The 22,994-nt window shown below is 43.4% G+C and overlaps 1 protein-coding gene across 1 annotated transcript; it reads right to left on the bottom strand.

Annotated features, from left to right (window-relative positions):
- Window positions 1–490: 490 nt before the first annotated feature.
- On the bottom strand, window positions 491–7,968 carry cdx4 (caudal type homeobox 4). The gene is made up of 3 exons (XM_078546169.1): window positions 7,542–7,968; window positions 2,413–2,558; window positions 491–691 (listed from the first exon to the last, which is right to left on the bottom strand). The coding sequence occupies exons 1-3, from the start codon at window positions 7,966–7,968 to the stop codon at window positions 491–493; spliced, it is 774 nt and encodes a 257-aa protein (XP_078402295.1).
- Window positions 7,969–22,994: the final 15,026 nt, after the last annotated feature.

The raw sequence follows: 22,994 nt of genomic DNA, 5'->3' as shown, positions 1-22,994 counted from the left end.
ATAACAGTATGCAGTTGCATAGTTTACAGAATATGACTCCGCGTTTAATAATACAACAGGTGAGACAATGCACTCTGCTGTCCATTTATGTTTAGAGGTGATTTTTTTCCCCTCCATTTTAAAGTATTTGGAAAGTTTATGAAAAGCTTTTTAAACATATATTGATTTTACTTTTATGCATCCAAACTTATAATAAAAAAGGAAATCATCAACGCAATATGGCCAGGAATGTTATCAAGATTCTTGAAAAAAATCTTCCAAATAACTTTAATGTTCAAGTCAAAGTTTGGTCCGTATATAAAACATTCACTTGCAATCATGTGACTTTATAACTTGCGAATTGTTCCCTGATATCCGTAAAATTCACATCTTCCGAAAATGTAAAGCGCCTTTTTTTCTCTCTCTAATGGAGTGCTCTCTGTACATAATCCTGGGCATATGGCTGGGTCATTCTCACAAGCTCTGAAGTCCTTGCTATTGTGCATTGTGGTTAGAGTGTGACAGTTACTTGGGCCATATTCCCCACAGGCGGACCCCCTGAGATGTGGCCCCCAAGCAGCATCTGCCCTGCCATCTCTACAGGACTCCCTGGACCTGGGCCGTGGGGAGCCAGACAGCCATCAGACTGAGCCAACTGTTTCTTGGTCATCTTCCGTTCCTTGGCCCTTCGATTCTGGAACCAGATTTTCACCTAAATGGAAATAGATTTAAAACAGTAAACTATATCTCAAATGAATGGAAAATAAATAGGCTAACTTGCAAGAAATTTTCTAAGAGAAAGAAGCCAATGTGTTTATTTAGAAACATAGGGACAGGTAGGCCATTCAACCTGTTGAGACAAGCCCACCATTCAATCAGATCATGGCTAATGTGCATCTAGCTATCTATCTGTCTTGTTACCTCAACCCCTAATGTCCCTGCCTACCAAACTATCAATCCCAGTGTCAAAATTTTTAATTGACCTAGCCTCAGCAGCCTTTTGGGGTAGAGAGCTCTATATTTCCAATATCCTTAAGCATCATATCACAGCCTGGAATGTTTAAAGCACTTCACATGAGGCCTTACTTTTTGCAGTGTAGAGATTGTTTTATATATGTATAAAACATATATATATATATTTCTTTTATTTGATTGGAAAGGCCAGCAATATGTTGCTCAGCCCTAATCACCATTAAGAGTCAACCACATTATTTTGGATCTGGAGTCAGGTATAGGCCAGACGGCAGATTTTCTTCCCTGAAGGGCATTAATAAACCAGGTGGGTTTTTACAACAATCCAAGATAATTTCATGATAGCTATTGCTTAGACAGGTTTTCAGGTATAATTGAATTGAAATTCCACTAGCTGCTGTGGTGGGATTTGAACCTCAATCCCCACAGCATTAGCCTGGGACTCTGGATTACAAGCCCATTGACATTATCCCTACACCACCATCTTCACCCTTATGTTGCATACCTGCAGCTTTCAAAGAGAAAAAGAAAAGACTGCGAATGTTGATGTTCTGAAATGAACATAGAAAATGCTGGAAGTACACATGGGGCAGTCAACATCTGAAAGAAGGAATTAATGTTTAGTGTGCAGGAACTAGGTGCCATTAACTTTCTTGTTCTTTCACTGGTCCTGTTCATTTTCTGTTTTCATTTAAGAAACTTGACATTCGTGAGCATGTCCCCATCATCTGAAATTTATTTTCAAATCATTATCTCCCCTCTTTTAAAAGTGAGCGCTAAATCCAGCTCATGGACAAGTCTTTGGTCAGGTCCACCAGCTACCGACCTCCACCACACTACCCCCCGCCCCCCCAACACCCCACCACCAACTTACTTTTGTAAACTACCTTGTTTGCTTCTGTTAAAGCTGTCAATTGTTGATCCATTTTGTTAGGTTCTCAGTTTAAAGAGTCATATATGAGCTGCATAGTGTCAAATATTGCAAATGATGAATTAAGTTCCCAAGTAATGGTTTACTGACCTGCATAAATACCTCACACAAATTAGCAGAAAGAATATTTCTTCCCAGCCATGAAGTGATTGCCATTTAATAGTACATTGGTTACAAGAGTGAAACCGGTTGAAGGATTTATCAGCAGGCATTTAGAAAAAGTCGCATTTTCTCTGCAATGCTTGCGACATCACGCGGTGTTTCCCTTTTTAAAGGACATATGCAATTGTGGATTTTCAGAAATAAGATCAGAAAATTATGGAAATACGCAGCAGGTGTCTGGACATCTGACGGAGTTAAGGCTCGGAAGAGGCAATGAGATTCTCCAGATGAATAGGTTGAGGCTTTATTGGGAAGTAAATGTTGAAATTGAGAATAATTTCACGGAAAGCAATTACAATCTGGGAAGAGATCGACGAAGATCTTCCAACACACCGCAGATTTCTTTACTCAATATTGTGTTAACGAACCTGTCTTTCTGAGAGTCCCAGGATGGTTGCCAGTTCCGATTTTCTCTTGATAGTAATGTACCTGTTGTAGTGAAATTCCTTTTCCAGCTCAAGCCTCTGATGATCTGTGTAAACTACCCTGTACTTGTCTTTTGTCCGGGTTTTACCTGTAGAACGATAGCGAGGGATGTTAAAGCAATAATATCATTACCAATCCAACAAACTCAAACCTGAAAGTGAGAGTGTTTCTTTTATTTGGCCACCAGACTCGAATGGAACACCTTGTTTAAATGTCGGCATTAATTCATCCGCAGTAGTTTTTTGTTTTAATTCTTGGTCATTCATCTGTTGTATGCATCAGTGGGATCCCAATATTCCAGAGCATGGTGCTAGAGGCTGTGTACTCATTTTGGCTTTCTTTTTGCATTTCGAATATTCGGTTTATTCGTTTTTGACGAGAACTCATTAAATAACTGAGGGGTCCAGTAAAACTGGATTTCGCACTCTTGAAAGTTATTCGTGCAAACTGACCAACTAATTAGCATCGTTACTGATGGCAAGAATTAGTATCATTTCAGCCAAAATTAAGATGCACCACCTGTGAAGAATACTTTTCAGCCCAAATGTAGCGGTTCCTCCCATTCCTAAATTGTGTTTAATCGGTTGAAGATACCTGGTAAACTCGAATGCTCCACTGAATAAGTACGCTTTGATATATGCTAACGCAGAATATTAAGTTTTTAAAATGTCGTGTCGCAGTATTTGCAATGGTAATAAATGAGAGGAACTGGTTTACTAAACATTCCTCACACACAAGCTGTCAAGTGAACGCTTAGAGATATCAATATACGTTACTAACAGATTTGAATCAGTTTAAATTGAGAGTATTATTTATAATCACTGAACAGTATAAAGTGATTACAATTCATTGAATTCTTCATCTCACTGTCATTACTCGTTTACAAACTTCTCAATACAGCTATCCAAATTCAGCGTGTTGTCTTACGTACACGCCTGTAATTCGATAAATATTTACCTTCCCACCAGAACTGTGTCCCAGATAAGTAAATTCTCAAAACAAAATGTAGTTAAGTGTGCAAAATGACACTTCAGCCAAGTGTCGCTTTCGACAGCGCTGCCTTCTGCAGTGTCTCTCCTAGCGATAATGAAACATTCCTGTTCAAGATGATTTCTTGCTGCCCGCTGCTCAAACCGCGGCTTTTTCGAGCTACAAAAAAAAATCTACCCCAAGTATTGTAACACTGGGAAAGAAGTCACGGAAATCCAAACGAATGATTAGATCCGTCTGCACATATAATTCATTGTATTAGGAGCCAATCTATTTCCAGGCCACGATAGGTTAAACTGTCATGTGTAATATTTAGGATTTCAATGTAAGTGCTTTGTACTTGAAATGAAATGAAAGAAAAAACCTCGCCCTTTCCCCAAATTCATTCTTTAATTCTTGTAAATGTTTGCAGCTTTGCAGCTCGCTCCCAGTAATTGAAAGATGGGACCAGACTACACTATGGAGCATACACCCACTTGGACAAGTTAACAACGCGGTATTCATATGATAAAGCGAACACACTCCACACAAAGAGCTACAAGTCAATTTTACAAAAGGGTGGCTTTCTAATAGCTGGATCACAGGGCAATCTGTTTGATTTCCCTCACGTAAACAAATGGCGGCATCTACTTTCATCTTAAAAGCATCTTTTCTGTTTTGTTAAAAATTGCTGAAAGCTGTCTTTTACCTGAACTTCTCTAGGCCCCTGGGCCCAAAAGGCACGAAGAAAACGAGGGAACCAAACTTTTTGCAAAGGAAATGTTAAATCTGATATCTGGTATTCAAGTTGGAATCTTTATTGCAGCCAGTGATAATAGAGGAAGCAATAAACAGCTTTGCTTTGTTTAACACTAATGTTAATCATATTTTTGTTTCATGGACCACCTCCTGATTTACCCATTTAACAAATACAAGCAAAATATAAGAATCTGTTTTAAATAGCTTATTTTATTCAATAGAATCTTAACCAACTAAGCGCCCAAAGTGTAGCGTTTGGATAAATAGCCTGAAGATTGATGAAATGAGAATCTACTGAGACAAACATTGCCTTCTCAAAATAACATTCCTTGTATTTACTTAGAAGCATGCAAACTATATTCAAACAATTTGAAATGTGTTTAGGAGCCAGAAAATTATGCAGTTTATTCATTTCTATGAATCATTCTTGAATCTCCATTCTGTCTTGTCAGTTGAACGGCTTCCAACCAATGTGCTATTTCTGTTCCTCCAGTCCCTGTCCAACAGTATTTATGTTTCTTTAAGGGGTCAGGCTATTGATGATCATCACACTCATTCCAAAAGGACCAATATTGCTGCATCAAATATTTGAAAAGGCACGTAGAAAATGACATTTTATCCTTTTCTACTTGATGGTGATCAATTCCTTTTCAGATGCTGACGGACTTGCTGTGTTTCCTGCACAATCTGAATTTTTTCCGATTTTTTAACATTTGGAATCTTATTTCTTTTAGTTTTGTTCACTTGTTTAGGGCAAGTTGGTTTAACATGATCCACTCACACAAATGCAGAATACTAAATGTTACACGTGTTTAATTTCAAGAGTCTTATAAATTATTTATAGTCAGTAAAATACCGTTCCAATTCCAGCCTCCTTGATCCAAATCAGAATTGAGTTTGATGTATAGTTGACTTGCACACCCAGGTCACAGATTAAATATATTTGCATTTGAACAAAAATTGACCTGTCTTGCGGGTGTGCCAAGGGTTAAAATTCAACAGGTTATACGAAGCCTAAGTAAATATGACCTCAGTTTATAACGCGGCCATCCGCACTCGCATTATTCACCTTGGTAATAAAATTCAGGAGACATTGCGAGCCAGACAATGCTACAAGGACAAGATTCATTATTTATTGTGAAAATCGTCACCCTTTCCGGTAATATAAAGCGGCCATGTTCTCAGATAATGAGGAGTTAGGAAGCGTAAGAGGGCGCATATCAAAGCGAGCAAAGTGTTGAAAGGGCATGCCGCCTGAATATGACAAATAACAATGTAGTGACTGAAGAAACGGGACCTCACAGCTAGTTTACAGGATGGCAAATTAGCATTCAAACCGAGACCGGCGCCTGGCTACATTCCCACCTCTTGCAATTTACATGGGATTCTATCACTGGAATCTGGGACTAGGCTCTTAGCTGAATGATTCCGTCTCCAAAAAATAAAAGCCTCATTTTGTTACACTGGTAGAAATCTTATTCTAAAAAAAAAGACTTCCACGCGATTAAAGTGACGAAGAGCTTTATTTAGATACAGAAATACATTATGTGCTGAAATGCCGAATTCTGAAGGGAGTGTTACATGACACCAACAAGAGGAACAGGGTTGAAGCCAACACGGTATGTAGGCCCTAACATTGGGAGCTTGCGAAGAGGGACCCAGGTTTGTTCACACACTCTGTAACCTTTGTGTAACCTTAAAATGGGCCTCACATCCACCCCAGGTCTTCAAAAACCCAAGCCTGAAGCTAACACCTTCCAGTTCACTTCCCGGCCCTAAAACGTCTTCACTGTCAAGCTGATTACTTATATTTGACACTAGGGTTCAATGTGCTTCTGGAGATGCAATATGTGGAGTAGTGTCGGCTTACTGGTTGATAACTGGCACCCGAACAATGGTGCAATGCCGAAGCGCTCAGTAGCTCAGTAAACGATTTTGTTGTCACCGGCATTTCAACCGATGAAAACGGGAATAAGATTACAACAATCATGATCAGATCCCATCATCTTCCCAGTTCTGTTTGCAGAAGCGGATCAACCCGAAACCCTCAAGTGAATAGAACCTGGATCTTTGTTGTTGATATCCAGCAATGAACTCTGAACTGGCTCCAAATCATAACGTTTATTCTCAAACTCTTAGCAAATGTGATTAACAAACAAGAAACAGCAAACAAAACTCCTCGGCTGAAGTAGAGTTTGGACACTAAATGTAGGATGGTTTAATACTTTACTTCAAATGGTTAATACCCGAGGCTGCGAGACAGAACCATCTGTATTTTGTTCCAATTTGACAAAAATGAGAGCAATCAGTTCCGTCTGAAGTAAAAGGGCATTAACCTAAATGTAGTTATCACACATTAATGTTCAGTATTTCTTTGACATCCTTGATCCAGTAAACCATGAGACCTTGTTGACATCTCCTCAACAGTCTTGAGTGTAGAGTGAACGTGGGGGCAGTAATATTCCTGGACTGTACGACCTTACATAAAGTGGTGTGCTTTCACAAGCAGAGTCTGGCTGACCAGCATGTGAAAGGTGTTTCGTGCAGTCACACTGTGGTGGGACACACGAAGGGCTTCGCCCAGCCTTTCATGTTCTTTAACACATTAGGGGTTAGGTATCGCTGGCCTTAGCTTTCCCATTCAATCCAGTTCAATGGGATTCCGGGTCTATCCCCATTAAGTGCCCTGTAATAGCTAAAACATCATGTTGGCTACAGTTCCTTCAGTCTTGGTTGTATTTTTTTTTAAAATCCCGGCTCTGTAATTGCCAATGATGTTATATATTGCAAAGTTGAAGTTAGTAAAACTTTAGTATTCCGCCAGTAATGCAATTGCATAAAAATCAGATTTGCAAAAAAAGACCCCAATTTCCTGACCCAATTTCTCCCTCGAGAAAAAGAGATATACTTCCAGAATTTGAAGCTCATAGCACACAAACTGATAAACTGGATTTTACTGTAATCAAACGCAACAGCAAGCTTAACAGTAAAAGTGTAACAGAGTGCGCGACAATCAACTCAAGTGTTTCCCACAGACTGCTCAGCCTGGTTCAGAGATAAAACGAATTTCTGACTCTGCCGAAGACACCAAACCGTCATCGTCCTTTAATCATAAGATTCCAATATTACAGAAAGCCAAGAAGGAATAATATTGCAATATCCTTCTAGAAACCAAAATTGGTGCTTGCATTGATAGTTTTAATTAAATACAGCGGCTGCAAGTTATGAATGTTTGTACTGATCATTAGCTCCTTGCCCTCCTTGATGAACCTACTGTTTAATATGCAGTTGCCTAACTTCGTGCCTTCACCTGGAGAATTTTCAAGTCTTAGAGAGTTCTTACCTGCAGCAGAGATCTGTGCTGTTTTCTTCATCCATTCATAAGGGTTCCGCCTTTGGCTATTAGGCGACGTTTGTCCCCCTGAAGTTGCATCTAAAGGAGGAAGGATCCCTGCAGCAGAGGGGTTCATGGCGTTATAGTCAGGCGGGCTGTAAGGAACCTGCCCTGGAGTAGAGTTACTTATCTGCACTGGCACTGCGTTCGATGGGCCGGGTCCATAAGAACTCCAGTCCTCCCTTGGTGGACCATACGGAGAGGTCCAAGACACCGAGGTTTGGGGGTGATTTTCCATATTAGGCACATGATATCCCGCGTACTCCGAATATTGTGGAGGAGAAACGAAGTTCTGTGTGGATAGATTGATGCTTGGTCGTCTAACGGGCCCTGGGTACATGCTTACTTCTTTATCCAATATATAGCCCACATACATGGCTAGGGTTAGGGTTTGCGCGCATGCTGCAGCCAGATGCGGCTGTCTACTCGGACTGGCATTGGTCTGGTGAGGCTCATGCTGAACTGCCCCTATCGCACATGATTAACCATTGTTTACAGGACCCTGCTACTAACGGTGTACCAAAGGCGCCGCGACGTCATTGCAACGCCTGGCCATCGATTTGCATTCAAATAAGAACTGATGCTGCTCTGGTATATATAAAAAAAACACCTTTCTGCTCTGTGGCACTTCCTATTGCCAGATAAATCCATCTCATCATTAAAGAAAATCACACAACATTCTTTTATCCAGTGGTCTAGATACCTTGAAGGTTTTAAGCCTGGCTTCGAATATAATGTCACTATGTTAGTATAAAGCCAAGCAAATAGGTTGAATGGCACCTGGCCGTCAAAAACAAATGATATATAAAACAAACGATTTTAACCCCAGCGGCCAAGATGCACCAGGTTCATTTTCAGCCAAACACAACTTGAGGTAGTTTAACTGACGACCTGCTGATTCACGATTTGCTGAAATTGGACAAGAAATTATAAGGTCAATGAAGTTTGTTAAAGAGTGAAGACCATTTTTCTTATTTTATTTATACATTGGTCAGAGAAAACCCTCTAAATTGAACCATCCATTCGATAAATTGAAATGATTCAATTGTGCGGGCCAAAAATGTACACTCTTTTCAGGAAGCTGTTCAAAGATAAATTTGATCCTTATCCTTCCGCGCTTACCTGGCTCATCGCGATAACTCACGGTATAACTCCGGTCTAAAACTATCTGTGAAAGCGTGAATTCAATCTGGTATGAGATAGCTTTCTGGGAGCTACCAAATTAAGCCATTTTGCTCCCGCCTTAGGTGTTTGTTCAGCAATACTGTATGTGGCTGCGATTCTTTCGACTCTAACATGTAAAACCACGGGAAAGGGATGCTGTCCACCTAAGTTTTCAGATTGTCATGCAGATGAGGGCCATGTCCATTTGACACAGCTATTGACGATGCGAAGAGGTGCAAAGTATCATGAAGCGGTTTCTTCATTCAACATTACAGTTGAAAGTTCTTCACAGTTATAGTGCCACTTGTTAAATCCATCCCAGCTCAAAGGGAATGTGTATCTGATCAAGGCTTCACTTTCGATCTGAATAAATATGCTTTTTCTATCCAGGGGACTGCGTTGTTACAAAGCCACACTCCAATGGGAGAAATTTACCTGGATTTAGACCTGACTTCTTTTGAGTGTACGGCTGCAGTTATACTCAAGTATTGGCCTAAAATTAGGGACTAGAAGTAGGATCTGCAAATCGCAAAACCTTTTTTAAACTGCTCTAGTACATGCAGGGGACATTTTTGTGAATGCACGTTTTGGCTATCTCCAAAATCTTAAATATATAGATATATTTATGCATTCATGGGACATTGTTTTGTCAGTAATTTAACAATAATGTAGGTTACAGTTCAATCCCAGCCTATATCTAATTACATTGAGTTGTCCATTATCTCTCGGACGATGTTTGTAATATGCTGTTTTATATTGTAGACGGCGCTCTGTGCCAGCTTCGAATCACCAAGAGTCCACTTTCCTACTGCCCAAAAGACTATAATCAAGGCCAAAATCTTCAAAAATAACTGTTAGTGACGTGAGGTGCTTGATTTCCTATAATCCCATACATGATTGCTAGTTTCTCCCTCTTTGGATAAGTGTATCTGTTCGGCAAAACTTGGAAAAGCCTTGAGTGTCTGTACTCCGAGTCTAATCTTTCTATAGAATTACAGAATAACTTTATGCTTTTATTATTGTATTGGTCTCACCATTTAGAAACAAAATTGAATGGGCATTTTGAACACAAGTTAGCTAAAAGGCGATCAGAAAGAACCAGAAATATTTATCACTGTTGACACGCTGCAAACACCTCAGGAGAGGATGGAGTCAGGAAGACAGTATAGAGATTGGGAAATGCAACAGGGATGGAATCCATGTTTGAGGTATCAAAGAAATAAAAATCAGAGCATTTTCTCAGCAGTGATAAAGTAGGAACTGTGGCAGAACAAATAGATTTAGCTGTCCATGCGCACAGATCACTAAAAGTGAACAGGTGCAATAAGTAATGGTGAAGGCTAATGGAGCATTTGCCTTCATTTCAAGGCAACTGGAATACAAAAGGGAGGAAGTTATGCTTCAGTTGCATAGAACCTTGAATCAGACCCCATCTGGAGAAGTGCATTTAGTTCTGGGGACTGTACATCAGGTAGGAAATATTGGCTTTGGAGGAGGTACATGCTGCCATGAGAACATAACAAAGATTTTAAAAAAACACCTGTTATACTTAGGAACACAGCAATAGTAGGTCATTTAGTCCCTCAAACTGCTCCACCAGTCAATGAGATCATGGCTAATCTGAGACTTAATGCCATATATACCTTTCCCCCAAGACACCTTAATGCCAATAGTTAACAAATACTTATCAATCCCAGATTTTCCAACCATTAATATTTTATGCTGTGTGTGGAACCCATTTTTGGAAAATTTGAAGGTCATTATTCCTCCTGACTTATTTTTAACAGTTTGCAATATTAATTCGGGGCTGTGATTATGCCATTCTTCAGGAAACCAAAGGTCAAGATAGATGTCCAGCAGGGAGCACCTCATGAGATTCTTTGTAATTATTCTTTAAGATTCTTTGTATATCTAAATTAACAAAGAACTGCCATTGCCAGGCTAAAGATTCTTGCTGATTGATCAAAAACACCTGGCCTGAGAGAAGTATTCTTTGAACATCTTAGTCTTTAAAACTCTCAGTCAGAGTGAGTACTGGGTGCCTTAGAAGCAAGCCACAAGGAAAAGACTCTCCTTTTCCCTCTGTTCCCCACCTTCCTCAGTACTGTCTCATTACGATAACTCATCTGTTTTTGAAAGTCTGCAAAGTTGTGATAAATAAGTCATCAAGGACAGTTTCACCAAAAAATCCATTTGAAGGAACTTCCAGACCTATTGCGACCAGAATTCTGTTAGATCAACAGTGTTGGGATCTCTTTGAATTTTATCCTTTCATCCTTTTAAAAGAAACTTTCCCATACTCCAGCCTGTGCAGGAGACTGTGCTTGTTTTGTCCTGTTTTGTGTTTGTGTGTGAGTGTATGGGGTTTGAATATCTGTTTTTTTTAAAAAGGGAAAATTGTTACACTTCTAAACTACAACTTGCATGTTAACCAATTTTATAACTTGTTTGTTAAAAAAGAAATTTGTTTTATAATAAATCAATTATTCTTTTTGGTGTTTAATGAAAGAAACCTGGTTAGCATTTTGTTATGCTGGGAACAACAGTATCAAAGGTAAACAATTGGCCAGCTTTGTGGGTGAAGTAAACATTTAAACTATTGTTACGACCTGTGGAGGAGTGTGGTTAGAATTAACTGCGCATTCCTCCCATCTTGGTCTGTAACAGCTGACAATGAAGACTGTAGGCCTTGGTCTGCAAATCAGCATCTTTTGAGAAAAATAATCAGCAGGAGCTTCTCCCCTCAGTACCGCCCCTATTATGAAAGGAAATGTTCCTGCCTGTTTCCACCCATAGTATATAGCACCTCAAATTGCTTCTATTAGCATCAGGTTTTGGCTAGGAACTGTGCTGGGGTAAAGGAAATTGATGGCAATGAAAAGGTAAAGAGGTAAAATGGATGACAATTAATAGAAAGAAAGCATGCCATATCATGTCCTTAAACATAAGCTGTTTAGGATATGTATGAACTATTGGGGTGTTCATATTGTCAAATAACTCTGGCTTATTTGCCATGTACCATGTTTCTGAAGTCTGTCTGTTTTACTTATAGGAAATGAGCTTCTGACTAACAATTACTGACATTCCTAACAATCATATAAAAGTGAACACTATGAACAATTTATATCAAACCAGGCTGTGAATGCTTAGTCAAAAAGCACAGTTAAAGATAGATGTCCTTTAAAACTGAGTAATAAATTCAAAGAGGGCTTGTTAATAAGTGACAGAACGTCAGAACCTTGCAAGCCTTTGAATGACTGTCTCATTACCCTTATTAATTACTGAGATAGGGGAGAGTGCTTTTTGCACATTTACTTCTTAGGATTGACTTAGGATGATCACATCACCTTTTATTTGATTAATTGAGAATTGAATAGTATGATTCAAGCAAACTATAGATAATGTGCAACTTCTTTTCAGCTTTTGTATCATAATGGTTACAGCCTTTGGTGCAAGGATTTACAGCACATCACCTCTTTAGGTTTTGTATCACCCTGTAGTTATTTTCCGCACTGGAACTTGTTGAACTTCTTTGTGTGGCCATGCTTCTGATCTGCAGCCAGCACTTTGCCTGACATACAGCCTCCATCTAATTGTTTCACACAATAGATTCCAGTGTGGACACTTGTGATGACTTCTTAACATCAGATGGTTTAAGAAAGTGAAGAATAAAAACCGCGGATGTTCCCAATGACTGTAACTGTCTGGAAGAGATGATGGATCTACAATGGCTGCATTTTAAGAATGCTTGACACTAAGATCCCTAAGTAAATGTGGAAATGGAAGCCCTGAGGGAGAAGAGCTAGAATCTGATGAAGAGGAACTCCTACCCAACACCATAACAATGATGCAGGTAAAGTGCACTTGCAAATACCTGAGCTGGAGGTAAAGGTCCCAGACAGAATTGGATGGCATTGATTGATTAATGCTTCTTACACCTCAAAGGTGCAGGAAGAATGGTAAGATGATAAAAGTTATTTTTCTGTATTGGGGCAGAGGGAACTGTAAATTTAATACATTATCAGATGTATTACATATTTATATTGACATAGGCGTAGGATTAAATTGACCCAAATGCATTCATTTCTATGCTAAGTTCAGGCATTTTTTGATAGCCAGTATTTGTACAGGACATCAGCTGTAAGCTGCATTTCTTAAAAGATTATTTCTTTGCTTTTTTAGCAGCAGGAATAAACACTACAAATCAATGTACAGTGACAACTTCAACAAAACTGGCTAAAAGAGGACCAAAACCCTAATGTTATTTTGCATTGTCATAAAGACTCCTGTAAAGTCACATCATGCTAAATGTTACCAGAGTCTAGTAAACAAAGTGTTGTCCATAGAAACAGAATGTGTAATGAAGATTTTTTTTACTTCTACCAAATAAATAGCTAATTATCACAAGGTTTTTACTTAGATTTGTTCTGAAGGTACACTAAATATTATTGGATACAATTAAACAATTGCACGTTATCTATAAAGATTACACAGAATGTACAGCACAGAAACAGGCTCTTCAGGTCTTCCAGTCTGTGCCAGTTTTTATGTTCTAAATTAACTTCCTACTTCATCTAACCCTGTCAATATAACCCTCTGATCTTTTCTCCCTCATATGCTTATGCAACATTCCCTTAACCCCATTTACGCTGCTCCTTGCAATACCACATTCTTACTACTCTGCGTACCTTTATTGCACTAAATAAAATAATTTTATCATTATTTTCGGATTGTGAAAAAAATCTCTACAATGATCTCTATATTGTTTCTACCTTGGTTTGAACAGGAAAATATAATCTGGAATTTTCGGGCGTCATGGCGGGCAGGGGGAACAATATGGCAAGAAGGCCAAAAATCAGTTTTACACCGTCGTGAAACCAGTTTGCAATTGTCTATTTCACCCGTCAATGGCGGGCCGCGTTTCCCATCGCCGCACGTCAGGAATGTCATTTTAATATATTTGCATCTAATTATAAGCCCTGTTAGCTGGAACCATCCTCCCATGTCAAATTTACCGCCGACGTTGGTGTGTCTTCTGAATGGCACACTTTGCGACTGTCTTGTAAAGGCGTGCATCTGACGACCTGAAATTCAAGGGGAACTTGGAGGTGAGTGCACACAACATTGCGCAGCACTTGTGAGCATTGGCAATAGGACACCAAGGAAGAAGCACTGCCCATTCAGGGAAGTTGCCTTTTCCTGGCTGGCTTCCTGTGGGGTGCCAAGGCAAGGGCTCCAGTGTGGGTCAAGCCAGGATTAGTGGAGGGGGGGCGGGTTAGTGTCAAGGCAGCACAGACTGAAGGAAGTTCACAAGCAGATGCCAGGGGGGTGAGGGCAAGGCAGCACAGACTGAAGGAAGTTCACAAGCACATGCTGGGGGTTTGAAGGAAGGGGGTGCTGAGGGAAGTGGCCCTATGCTTGGAAAAGCTTGTCAAAACTGAGCATTCTGCCACAGCTGAGACTGTTCAGTTGCAGCTCCATTGACATGCTTAAGTCGGGTCTCTGAAGCTTTTCTGCCCACCCAAGCAACACAAAAGTATGAATGTGCTACCAAATGCTCCAGAACCTTTCACCTGTCAGACACAGACTGGAAATTAATGTGCATTTTAGGGGGCAGCAGAGCAATTAGCCGACTGGGCAAGTGGTATAATCCCCTTGCAAAAGGCAGACCTGGCGCAGTCACTGGCGGAGGCACTCACAAGTCCCGTGCAATGTCTTTGTTAAGGTTTGGACCAGTATCCCTCATGGTTCAAGCTAACAGCGCAGCCTTGCAGTGCAGGTTAGGAGAATGCCTGTGCCTGAGCTGAGAGCACAGCATGCAGTCCTGTGGCCGAAGCTACCACCAATTGGTGAAGTGGAGTATGGCAGAGTGGGTGGAGATTCGGACAGGCAATGAGCGCACTACACACTGTCCATCCAAATGGTGGCCAGCACTCTCCTGCATGCGTGAAGGGGACTTCAGACTTAACCAAGAGAGGTTCTTGCTAACCCACATGTCTCTCTCTTTGATCCTGCAGAGGAGAACATCAGGATCATGGAGCCTGGTGATTTAATGGTACGCCTCATGGCTTACAGAGACCAGAGAAGAAGAAGAAGAGAGAGGCGGAAGCACCTGGCTTGGCAAGAGGAGGACTGCCTCCTTCAAGGTGAAGGTGCTAAGGGCCTGTTGCGCACGCAGCTGAAGATCCACAGAGAGCTGTTGCTTGTAGGTGCCTCACTAGACCAAGGGTCTATAGGCGGCGCTTGTAATTCCTGCAGATGACTGAGAACCAGTGTCACCAAAGACTGCGCATGTCTAGGGAACTAGCCAGTCACATATGCCACCTGCTGCAGGTTTTGACACCATGGGGACAAGTAGGGCATCCATTGCCAGTGGCCGTGAACGTGGCCGCAGCGCTCAATTCTTATGCCAGTGGTTCCTTCCAGGGATCCACAGGTGACCTGTGCGAGATCTTGCAAGCCTCTATGCACAAATGCATCCAGGTGGTCATGGATGCCATCTTCATGAAGGCACAGAACTTTGTGCATTTCGCCCGGGATTAGGAAAACCAGGAAGCAAGAGCGCTGGGGTTTGCGCAGATCTCAGGTTTTCCACAGGTGCAGGGTGCCATTGACTGCAATCACATGGTGCTTAGACCTCCATGGCAACAAGCAGTCAACTACATCAACTGCAAGGGCTTCCAGTCGTGGAATGTTCAGCTGATGTGCGACCACCACAAATGCATCCTGCAAGTCTGCGCACAATTCCCAGGGACCGCCAATGACCCCTACATCCTCAAGCAGGTCTTGGATCCCTGACATCTTCCACAGAGGCTGCAGGGTTGGCTCCTTGGGTACAAGCGCTACCCACAGAGGACGTGGATGATGACGTCCGTGCAGTGGCCTCAGACTGCAGCGGGGTGACTGTATAACAAGGCTCATGCCGCGACCTGGGCTTTGGTGGAATGAACGCTAGGAATTTTGAAAATGGGATTTCGGTGCCTAGACAGGTCTGGTGGAGCACTGCAATACAGTCCCCTAGAGAGTGTCGCACATCATTGTCGCTTGCTGCGTGCTCCACAACCTGGCGCTGCAACTGGGGGGACTACCTGGTTGAGGAGGAGATGGATGAGCTGCACGCCTCCTCCAATGAGGAGGATGTCGAAGGGGATGACAGTGATGAGGTCCTCGAAGGTAAGGCTGCCAGCGATGAGGCCATTGCACTGGCCAGATGAGGCAGGCATGCTTGGGAGGCCCTCATAGCTACAAGATTCGTGGAGGATGATGACGAGATGCAGTGAGGGCAGTCACAGTCCTGACATCCTCACCTTTCATCTGTGAACGTTTGACTCCTGTGTGGCTGATGGCAGCGCACATACCATCAGTGCTTAGGCTCATGTCATGGAGATTCAGCAGAGTCCCTAATATTCGCTAGTTTCCAGGAGGATGATGACGACATGCAGTGAGGACACTCCATAGATCTTCACATAGCCTCTGTGAATGTCTGTCTCCTGTCTGGCCGAGGGCAGCTCACTTGCACTCGGTGGTCAAGGTCGTATCATGGAGATGCAGCCGTGAATCTTTAAATGCACCTGATCTTTTGTCAGCCTTCAGCACCTGACCCCTTCAGGAGCAGTGTCACTGGTCACAGATGCCGAAGAGATATGGGGCCAGCCCCACCTCAAATTTGCTGAAAGCACACAGAAAGAATGATGGAACGCTGTGATACCTGCCCATGACATTCTGGCACCATTGAGGTGCAGGTGTCGCTAATGTGTCCAGCGAGTGTGAGGTCGGACCATCACTTTGGTCTGAAGGTTACACACTGCACAGGAAAGAGGCCCCAGACGGAGACATTTACCTTTATCTTGTGCAGGAATCAAGGTTTCACATCTGAATGATATGAGAAATCCTTGAGACATTATTTACAATAGTGAACATTATGTACAAATGATTAACATCCATACCCAGGCTGTGCAGTTACATCTTCTTAACCTTTCTAATGCTGCCTTGGTGCTCCCCTGACATCCACAAAGGAGGCGGAGGCAGCCTGCTGACTGCTACACCCTGTCTGTGATGACCTTGGTGGGTGTCCTCTGAAGGGCTGAGACCTGGTGGGCCCAGCCTACTTTTGAGGTTATGCTGTGAGGGAGTGGCACCCTCCTTGGCCTGTGGAGCTGGAGCTGCTGGGGTCACAGGAAGTGGGCATTTGGACGGACCGGACATTCCCGGAGTCACCTGGGTGGATGGTTGTGGGGTGTGCACCTGCTGATCCTCCTCCCTATGGGTGCCTGAGGGCCCCTGGTTGACTCCTTGAGGAGAAGGGGAAGCTGGAGTGAGCTTGAGCTGCCCGACACCCCTCTTGCATTGATACATTTGGAGTTCAACCTGCGCAGCAGATCAGGACCAATGTCCTGGACCAAGATCTCCATGGCAGCTGCCATCCTACCAATGTTGACTTTGGTGCGTTGGCATGCCAGCGCTATCACCTCAGACTGAAGGTGGACGGACCCTTCCATTGTGCCTTGCAATCTGAGGAGTGCAGCGGACATCCCTTCCTGATGTTCCTGAGCTTGCCTTTGCAGCTCCAGCTGATGTGGTATGACCGAGCCCAGAGGCTCCTCATCTGACTTGGCTGAGTGCCAGAAGCCTGGCAAGTCCCTGCCTCCACCTGCTGTGGATCAGACGGTGTGATGTGCTCGCCAGATTGTAACCCTGAGGCTACTCTAAGCTTGGTCCCACCGAGGTGTGTGTCTCTGTGCTGGCGGAGGTGAGCGCTGTAATGGGTCTTCAATTAGAGTGTCATCAGATTCGTCTTCCAATGTGTCTTTAGAGCTTGAGTTGAGGACCTGGCTCATGGACCTGCTCCGCTGCTTCCCAGAAGTGCCTGCGAAAGCAAGGAGAGATAATTAGTGCATGTCAGGGCACTGCGGAACAGGGGAAGTGACCCACAGCATGGTTGTCTGATGGATGTTGCACCGTTGGATCCTCACTTGGTTGAGCACCAGCGACCTCACCATCAGCACAAGAGCGGTCCAGGTCATTGGCTGCCAGCTGGGTGACTCTATTTTCAAAGTCTGTAAGAACCTTGATGCCAGGCATTCCTTCACCAGTCTGTGACCTCTCTTTTTTCTTGTGTGCTGGCTTGTCCTGCATGAAGACAGATGGAGAGATTATGAGCAGGTGCCATCCAGGCCAGATGAGAAGAATCAAAAACAGAAAATGCTGGAAAAGGTCAGCAGGTGTAGTAGCATCTGTGGAGAGAGAAACAGAGTTAATGTTTTGAGTCCATATGACCCTTCTTCAGAGAGTCATACGGACTTGAAACGTTAACTCTGTTTCTCTCTCCACAGATGCTGTCAGACCTGCTGAGATTTTCCAGCACTTTCTGTTTTTGTTTCAGATTTCCAGCATCCGTGGTATTTTGCTTTTATCAGATGAGAAGGATGCCTGACGTGTGGGTGGTGAATGTTGCCATGAATGGGATGAGGATACGATCTGCAAGGCAGATGAAGGTGTGTGTGAGAGAGTGGAACTGACAGTGAGTGAGATCCCTGTGAATGTGTTTTGGGTTTGTGAGTGTGTGAGTTGAGAGTGATGAGAAGAGTGACTTATCCAGGTGGAAGGGAGGAGATCATTCATCCTCTTTCAGCACTGAGTGGCTGTCCTCTTTTGCAGGGTGTTGGCGCTGACCACCACTGCCACCGCCTCCCATGCTGGATTGGTGACCTTGCTTGCTGGTCTTCGCCCAGAGCGAGGGTAGAGGACTTTGCAGTGAGTCTCCACTGCATCGAGTAAGTGCTAAAGGGAGGTGATGCTGAATTTGGGGGCTGCATGTTTCCTCCATTTGGCAGTCATTTGCCAGTTCCCAGCAGCTTCCTATGCTATCCCTTGAAGAGTGCTGGGTCTGTGCAGGGGCATCCTTTAAGAATGACACCCAGGTTACTGAAGGCCTGAGGTGTCGGTGGGCCAGGTGAATCAGAGGCTGTCCCACCAGTGATCCGGCGTGTTTCCTGGGAATGCATTAATAATAAGGCAGAACGTGCCGGGAATTGGACGATACGCCATTGTGGCCAACGGGTAAAACATCCTTTTTCCCACTCGCTACTGCGGAATCGTCCCAGATTTGCACTAGGTGCTGTGGCGGGCTGGTAAATCGACGTTTTACTCACTGGCCGCAATGGCGGCTTTTCACGCCGTATCGTCCCAAACTCGCCGCATTCATTATGCATTCCCGGGATACACGCTGTTTCGATGGCGGGCGGGCTCCGATTCATCTGCCACACCATCACCTCACTGCTTCAGCACGTCGGGCACCACATTTAAACCACAGAGGTACTCAGTACTTCCAGCCCAGGACTGCAGCAAAGAAGACATGGCCCCAAAAGGCAAGACGACTCCAGCCCTCGAGCGCCTTTTGGATGCCATGGAGGTCGGCTGTGATGTCCACTGCCCCCGCTCTGGCCGCAGGAGAGGCAGCTACATTATCACTCTGGCTTGGTAGATGATAGCAGTAGTGATCAGTGCCAATGCTGCACAGAAGAGGTTGGTCATCCAATGCAGATGGAGGATGAATGATCTCATCCGTGCAGCCAGGGTATGGCAACTATCTCATCACTCTAAACTCTCACACACAAGTCCATGACACATTCACTGGCATCTCACTCACTGCCAGCTCAAGGGACATCACCACCCATTCTCACACACATACTCACTTGCCCATCTGGTCTCACCTCCCCTGGAGTCTGCCTCCTCAGCCCTCACCATCTTGAGGCCACTTGCACAGATCAACGTGTGCCCCCACACACCCCCTGGGATACCCTCCTTCCCCAGTACAGCCCTCAACCTGAGGCCACTTCTCCCCCTTCCCCAAGCAAGACCTTGCCCTGCAGCCATTGAAAAGCCACCCACGTATGGCTGATCTGGTAGGCAGAGACCAATCGTGAGCCCCCCTAAAAGTGATGTGATGCTGCCTGTGAATCCTGGCGCTGATGACTGTGAATGCTGCCCGAAGCAAGGTCGGCAAATAAACCTTGAAGCCCCGAGCAAAGTGCAGCTTGCCGAGTGCACGCTTTATAGATGCTGTTGTGAAACACATCAGTGTGTTTTCTCGCTGGCGTGGGTGGATACTCCAGCTGGCAGGGAGGTGGTTGGGTGGGGGGGGGAACGAGTCCAGCGGCCTGGCCTTATAATGATATGCTAATATATTACAAAGAGGTTCCCGATGTCTGATGGCCGGGAATGCAGTCCACCATTGGCGGGTGGAGTGGATGATCGCAAATTGGTTTCACGCCGTTGTGAAACCGATTTTTAGCCTTCTCACCATATTGCCTGTTCATACCACCGAACACACCTGATACTGGTGTGCATGGAAAATCCAGGCCATAGTCTCATCAGTGAAATCCAAGACCATGATTGTGCAGGCAGGCATGGGCTCTTGCACCATCTGGTGGACAGTTCACAGTTAAATCCTTAAAGACCTCTATTCACACTTTAGGGTTGACGAGACCAGATATATAATGAAAATAAAGTAATTTTCAAAGTAAAATATATGTAAAACATCGGTTTAATTGATTTGCATGTTAAAATGCACAATATGTTCAGTGAAAATGACATATAGGGTAAAATACAGCCACAGACTTAATGGGTTGAGTGGCCTTTTCTGTACTATCACATGCTAATTCTGTGATTGCTCCTTGCTTAGGTTGCCTTTTAAAGAGCTGACTCAGTTAGTAATGCTCTTATTTCTGACTCAGTAGATTAGGGATTTCAATCCCACATGAAGACCTGAATGCATAATTTAAATTGACAACCCAGTGCAGTGTCAAGGGAGTGCTGCACTGTTGGAAATGCTGCCCTTTGGATAAGATACTTAACTGAAGTCCAGCATGCTAGCTCAGGTGAATAGTGTATTACATGGTAGTATTTGGAGAAGAGCAGAGAGGCTAAAATATTAAAATTTAGCAGGCTAAAATATTAACTTTAAACAATGACACCCAAAAACAGACAAATTAGTAATGAATCTCATTGCTATTTATGTGAAGTTGATGGACAGATAGCTACCACATATGTCCACCTAAGGAGAGTAATATTGCACTTTAACAACAATAACCTATATCTATATAGTGCCTTTAACATACTAAAATGTCCCCACCGACAGGAAGGTTTTAAAGCATAATTTGACATTGAGCTACATAAAGAGATATTCGGGCAGTTGATCAACTGCTTGCTCAGAGAGATAGGTTTTAAGGAGCATCTTAAAGGAGGAAAGAGATGTAGAGAGGTAGAGGGATTTAAGAAGGGAATTCCAGAGCTCAGTTCTTGGCAGCTGAAGACAGGGCCAACCAATTGAGGATGTTCAAGAGGCCAGGATTGGATGAGCGCAGATATCCCAGAGGTTGTGGGGCTGGAGGAGATTACAGAAATAGGGAGGGGCGAGACCATGGAAGAATTTGCAAACAAGGATGAAAATTTTAAAATCGTGGTGTTTTTTAACTGGGAGCTGAAGTATATTTATTGCATTATATACTTTTAAATATTTCAAGACAATAAGACACAATGTAGCGACAAACATTTTTTTCGTTACATTAGATTTAAGAAAATACTATTTCATTTATATTTTCAGTGGTATAATTTTCTTACCTTGCAATTGTGTCAGAGGTCACTTATGTGAATTTATCAAGGTAGATTATTCTAGAAAGAGAAAATAGAAACCAAACTTTATAAATCCTGGAAACACCAAACCTGTCTATATACATAGTTATTAAAATATTATCTCATGCAGTAGCTTTAATGGATGAGCCTTAACTAACTTTCACATTCAATTTTTAAAATTCTTTCACAGGATATGAGTGTCTCTGGCTAGGTCAGCATTGATTGCCCATCCCTAACTGCCCTTGAGAAGGTGGTGGTGAGCTGCCTTCTTGAACTGCTGCAGTCCATGTAAATCCACAGTGCTGTTAGGGAGGGAGTTCCAGGACTTTGACCCAGCGACAGTGAAGGAACGGTGGGATGGTGAGTGGCTTGGAGGGGAACTTCCAGGTGGTGGTGTTCCCATGTATTTGCTGCACTTGTCTTTCTAGATGGTAACAGTTGTGTGTTTGGAAGGTGCTGTTTACGGAGGCTTGGTGAGTTTCTGCAGTGCATTTTGTAGACGGTAAACACTGCTGACACTGTGCGTTGGTGGTGGAGGGAGTGAATGTTTGTGGATGGGTTGCCATTCAAGTGGGCTGCTTTGTCCAGGATGGTGTCAAGCTTTTTGAGTGTTGTTGGAGCTGCACTCATCCAGGCATGTGGGGAGTATTCCATCATACTGACTTGTGCCTTGTAGATGGTGCACAGGATTTGGGGAGTCAAGAGGTGAGTTATTCACCGCAGGATTCCTAGCCTCTGACCTACTGTTGTAGCCACAGTATTTATATGGCTAGTCCAGTTCAGTTTCTGGTCAATGGTAACCCCCCAGGATGTTGATAGTTGGGGATTCAGCAATGGGAATGCCATTTAATCTCAAGGGTCGATGGTTATATTCTCTCTTGTTTGACTTGGTCATTATCTAGCACTTGTGCAGTGCGAATGTTACTTGCCACTTGTCAGCCCAAGCCTGGATATTGCCCAGGTCTTGTTACATTTGGACATAGACTGCTTCAGTATCTGAGGAGTCACAAATGGTGCTGAACATTGTGCAATCATCAGCGAACATCCCCACTTCTGACCTTATGATGGAAGGAAGATCATTGATGAAGCAGCTGAAGATGGTTGGGCCTAGGACACTACCCTGAGGAACTCCTGCAGTGATGTCCTGGAGCTGAGATGATTGACCCCCAACAACTACACCATCTTCCTTTGTGCTAGGTATGACTCCAAACAGCAGAGAGTTTCCCCCAATTCCCATTGACTCCAGTTTTGCTAGGGCTCCTTGAGGCCACACTTAGATAAATGCTGCCTTGATGTCAAGGGCAGTCACTCTCACCTCACATCTGGATGTCAGCTGTTTTGTCCATGTTTGAACCAAGGCTGTAATGAGGTCAGGAGCTGAGTGTCTCTGGCGGAACCCAAACTGAGTGTCAGTGAGCAGGTCATTGCTAAGCAAGTGCCACTTGATAGCACTGTTGATGACACCTTCCATCACTTTACTGTTGATTGTGAATAGACTGATGGAGGGCGGGTTGGATTTGTCCTGACTTTTGTGTACAGGGCATACCTGGGCAATTTTCTACATAGCCAGGTAGATGCCAATGTTGGACACAGCAATTTCTGGAG

This window comes from Cetorhinus maximus, chromosome 8, assembly GCF_964194155.1.
Source record: "Cetorhinus maximus chromosome 8, sCetMax3.hap1.1, whole genome shotgun sequence".
In the NCBI taxonomy this organism is placed as follows: Eukaryota; Metazoa; Chordata; class Chondrichthyes; order Lamniformes; family Cetorhinidae; genus Cetorhinus; species Cetorhinus maximus.
Note: the sequence above shows the minus strand (reverse complement) of the source record. Positions and strands in the feature narration are given on the sequence as shown.